Genomic DNA, 4,129 nt, shown 5'->3' with positions numbered 1-4,129 from the left:
GCGTTCTGTTTTTATTCTATGTTTGGCTGTAGATGCTTCACTTGCAATAACTTACACATGGAAACCCATTGTGGACTGTATGACAAAAGCTCTAATTTGGGTTATTAACCCTTACAACTGATAATTACCAAGCAAGCAGCGGCACAGCTGGACTTCAAGGGAGCTGACATGGCTGCTGCTGGAATGGCATAGGGAGTCAGCTTTTCTATGTCAGCAGAAGTGAACATGTGCCTGTACTTCATTCATTCCACTGTAAGGTCTGGTAGCTTAGCTCTAGTTCATCTTTATCAGCAATTGATGCTGAACACGTGGCACTTTACAGTAGAGTAGCTGAGGCGCAAGCGCATAGCATCTTCTGCTAGCTGTGTCCTGGGAGCAGCAAACCGTCAGCGGATGGGCAGAGGAAAAAAGCTGGGGCTGTACCACCTCGGTCTGCCCCTGCAAGAGTTGCTGGAGCTCTTCTGCTGTCCCTTTAGGCTACAGGTAGAATCTTTAATTAGAAAACACTTCCAATGGGCTATGCTTAATTGATACAGAGGAAACAAATATTACCTCCACATCCTTTTTGGGGAGAGGAAATTTTGTGAAATAAAGCTACACAAACCTTGCTATTTAATGTTTTTTTTGGGGGGGGGGTTGGGTGTTTTTTTTAGTCCTGTTGCTTTGGGTTGTTTGGGGGTTTTGAGACAAATAGGGAAAAATGTTATCTACTGGAAGCACAAAAGAAGTTTGTATGTACTATTTAATAAAAGCTAGGCAAAGAGTAGAAAGGCTTACATTGTGTCCTTCCACTTTCTTGCTACCTGTTCTCTCACTTGAGAAAGTGCTAACATCTTCACAAAGTTCCCTTGCTTTTCATTAACTGTTTATTGCATGGTATTTATAATGTAGTTATTCCCAGTTGCTCTGTTTCTTGTTAAGCTTGACAATAGAGTGGAAGTCTGTGATTGGAAAAGTAGTAGAGAGAGGAGAAATCAGAAATTTCTGAACAAAAGTGAAGTATCTAAACTGTTTCCCTAATTGCATTCATAGTTTAATAATTTAAAAACTAAAATAAATATAGTAGCAGTGTGGTGCTTTCAGCCTACAACTAGAGTGGTCTTAGGTACTCCTCGCTGCATTCTACCCTTGCATCACTATAGTACCTTCCGTCAGTATTTGAAGTTGTCCTGAATTCCACAGGGCGCTTGTTGCTCTCTTCGTTAGCTGGTCTTGTTTTTTCTACTCGTTTGGCAGAGTTTCTGTATCACTGGAAGGCAGCATCTGCTTCCTAGCACGCAGCAAGGCACGTGCTGTGACTTCCTTGTTTGTAGTCTTACGGAAAACTTGCATCAGAACCCAGTTCCTCTGGTATCGTGTGGGCTTATGGCGTGCGCACAACTACTGCTGCAATTACAATGGCAGAAGAAGTGGCTAAAAGCAGCAGATAAGAAACGGATGAGGAGTGAAGGGGGTGTGTGCAAGGGAGTTGCAGTAATGCGGTCTCTCCTCCAACAGCATGTTCAGTCAGATGTGTTTGTTGTGCTAAGGAGATCTTTGCCTCTTCTGATTCCTGGTTTTGCTCCTAAGACGTTTGGGCTCCATGACTTGTCTGGAAATCTTCATCAGCAAGCTAGCTTGCTAGAATGCATGAAACCAGAAATCCTGCAGGATTGAGATAATGCTGTACTTGCAGAAAAAAATAAACATCTGCCAGGAATTCAGATAATGAGGGAGTTTAGAGTTCTTGTGCCTGATTAGCTCTGTGTGGGTGGATTTGTTTATTTGTGAGAAGTAGCTGTGCTATTACTGATGCAATTGTAGCAAGCGCATGCCATGCAGAAAACTGAAAGCAAAGTAATAATGAAGATGTTGTTGACTAGCTTTTCATTAGGGTGACAAGATGTTCTGGCTAGGACCTCTGAAGGGAGGACTGAGTAGTAAGAGATCACGTGGCGTGGTAGAGAAATGCAACAGGCTTGATACGCCTGACAGCGTGAGTCAGGATCATAAGACCTGGGGTAGGGAAGGGTACGTTTGTCATCTTCTGCAGATGTAGGGGTGTGTGAGTTTGTGGGCTTTTTTTAGTCCTTCTTTTCACTTTATATACCGTTTTTATGTTGTATGCTAAAGGAAAAGTATGCTACTTCTCTTTGAAACCTGAAGAGGCTAATGCCTTGCACTTAATTTGCACTCTGGTCAAAATGGATTACAGCTATTAGCATCTGAAGTAATTATTACCTGGTGTTATTGAAACTTACATTTCACTAAATTGGTGCTGTGTTCCTCTTCCTTTTGTAGGAATCCTAGGTCGAGGAGACCAGACATGTGCCTGAGCTGTGTCTGCTTTGGCAGTTTGCAGTTCTGGTGTCTGTGAAGGGGATGTGACTTAGCCTGGTCTTGTGCTTTAGCAAGGTTTCATTCCCGAGCAGGAAAGAAGTTGGATGCAGGAGTACCACGCTCGTTCTCCTGTTCCCGTGCTTCCATTTCTCAGCACAGAGCATCCTTGGTCCCTGTTCTCTAAAACAGTCTCTGTTGGTGACTATGCTCAGAGAACTTACCACCGTGTACTTGTTCAGTTTAGCTAAAAATTTAAAATTTAGGGCCTCCAGAAATAGACATTTACTTGCAAGCACCGTTTCCCTGTTCTCATCTGGGCTCCTTAGGTCACGCAGGTCACTCTTCGCCTTTGTACACAGGGTGACTTCCCTGCCTGCCGCGTTTTGTTAGCACTGCCAGCCTGGTGTTAACGTTATCGTGGGGAAGGCAGAACCAGTGTCTTGCAGTATGTCCCCTTTTCGGGCCCTACGAAGATGCACAAGGGCTGCGTCAGGGCGAGGGGAGTCCCCTCAGGGGCGGGGAACAGTCCCCTTCCCGCGGGTGCCCGAGCCCTCAGCAGCTGGGGCGGACCGCTCGCTGTCGGCGGTGGAGGGCCTGTCGGGCAGGCCGCTCGCTGTCGGCCGGGGCAGGGCCCATCGGGCCGCTCGCTGTCGGGGGGTGGAAGGCCGGTCGGGTGGGCTGCCGTTGCGGGGACAGCGCTGGAGCCCGTGCGCTCTGTGACGCCGTGACAGGGCCCTCACGGGGGCTCCAGCACCGCCCGCGCAGCGCTGAGGGGACGAGCCGAGGGCGGGAGCAGCGCGAGGGGTGGAGCCTTGGCGCGGAAGCGCGGCGTGGCGGGCGTGGGGGCTGCCGGGAAGGGCGGGGAGTTGTGGGACGGCGGTGGCAGTTCTGTGGGCTCCGTTCCCCTGCGCCGCCTCTGCCTCCCGCGGCGGCCGCCTCTCCCCGGCCGGTGGCCGCTGTGGCAGCGGGCCCGGAGGAGCTGCCGCCATGCACGACGCTTTCGAGCACGTACCGATCCTGGAGAAGCTGCCGTTGCAGATCGACTGCCTGGCGGCCTGGGGTGAGCCGGGGCGGCCGCTCCCCTCCGCTGTCCCGGGCGGCCCCCTCAGCCGTTCTTGGGGCCGGCCGGGCCTGGGGTGCCCCGGGGGGGCTGTGGGGCGCCCGCCGGGCCTGCCGCCGCGCAGGCCGGAGAGCGCGGGAGCGTTTTCCCGTGTTTTGGCGGTTTCGATGGCTCCGGTGCCCGCAGCCGGGGGGCTGCCGGGGCCTGCAGTGCTGTGCCCGCGGGTCGGCTTGTTTCTTGCTGAAAAGCGTTCCCTGTGTTGTGGCTAAAATTTTATCTTGGAAGGCCAGTGGTGTGTTCAGGTCTTGGGCTTTGAGCCTGTTTGCATGTGTTAGTGGTATATAAATGTAGGTTATATTTTTGGGCGTACTTGAGAGTCAAACATGTCGGTCGGGTGGTTGCACCGGCTGTCGTAATGATAAGGCTTTTTAAACGGCTTGAGAAGCTTCCATCAGATGTGCTACCATAGCAGAGAATTGGTAATTAAAAGAGCTCCAGACACTGTGGAATCGTGACCCTCTTAATCGGTTTAAAGAGCAAAATTATAACCTGAATAGTAGTGCCATGTTTAAACATGGGTTGTTTATGCTGGAGTTACGTAGAGAAGACGTGAAGATAAGTTTATTCCCGAGTTGTTGCTTTTATCTTTTATCTCTTTGAAAGCATTTATTTTGCTGAAGTAGAAAAAAGCCTAAACCCACAGGCCTCTTGACAGTATGGTTGTGTAACGAGGCGTAATTCTGTCTCTGC

The 4,129-nt window shown here is 50.0% G+C and overlaps 1 protein-coding gene across 3 annotated transcripts in view; it reads left to right on the top strand.

Moving 5' to 3' along the window:
* Positions 1-3,176: 3,176 nt before the first annotated feature.
* VPS39 (VPS39 subunit of HOPS complex) overlaps positions 3,177-4,129 on the top strand; it is a 30,626-nt gene continuing 29,673 nt past the window's right edge. For all 3 annotated transcript variants that reach the window (XM_075425998.1, XM_075425997.1, XM_075425996.1), the window contains exon 1: positions 3,177-3,379. In XM_075425998.1, coding sequence (XP_075282113.1) covers positions 3,307-3,379 — 73 coding nt within the window. In that variant the 5' untranslated portion in view covers positions 3,177-3,306. The remainder of the gene's footprint in view (positions 3,380-4,129) is intronic.

The sequence above is a fragment of the Opisthocomus hoazin genome, chromosome 7, assembly GCF_030867145.1.
Source record: "Opisthocomus hoazin isolate bOpiHoa1 chromosome 7, bOpiHoa1.hap1, whole genome shotgun sequence".
NCBI lineage: Eukaryota > Metazoa > Chordata > Aves > Opisthocomiformes > Opisthocomidae > Opisthocomus > Opisthocomus hoazin.
This window is presented reverse-complemented; position numbering and strand designations above follow the sequence as displayed.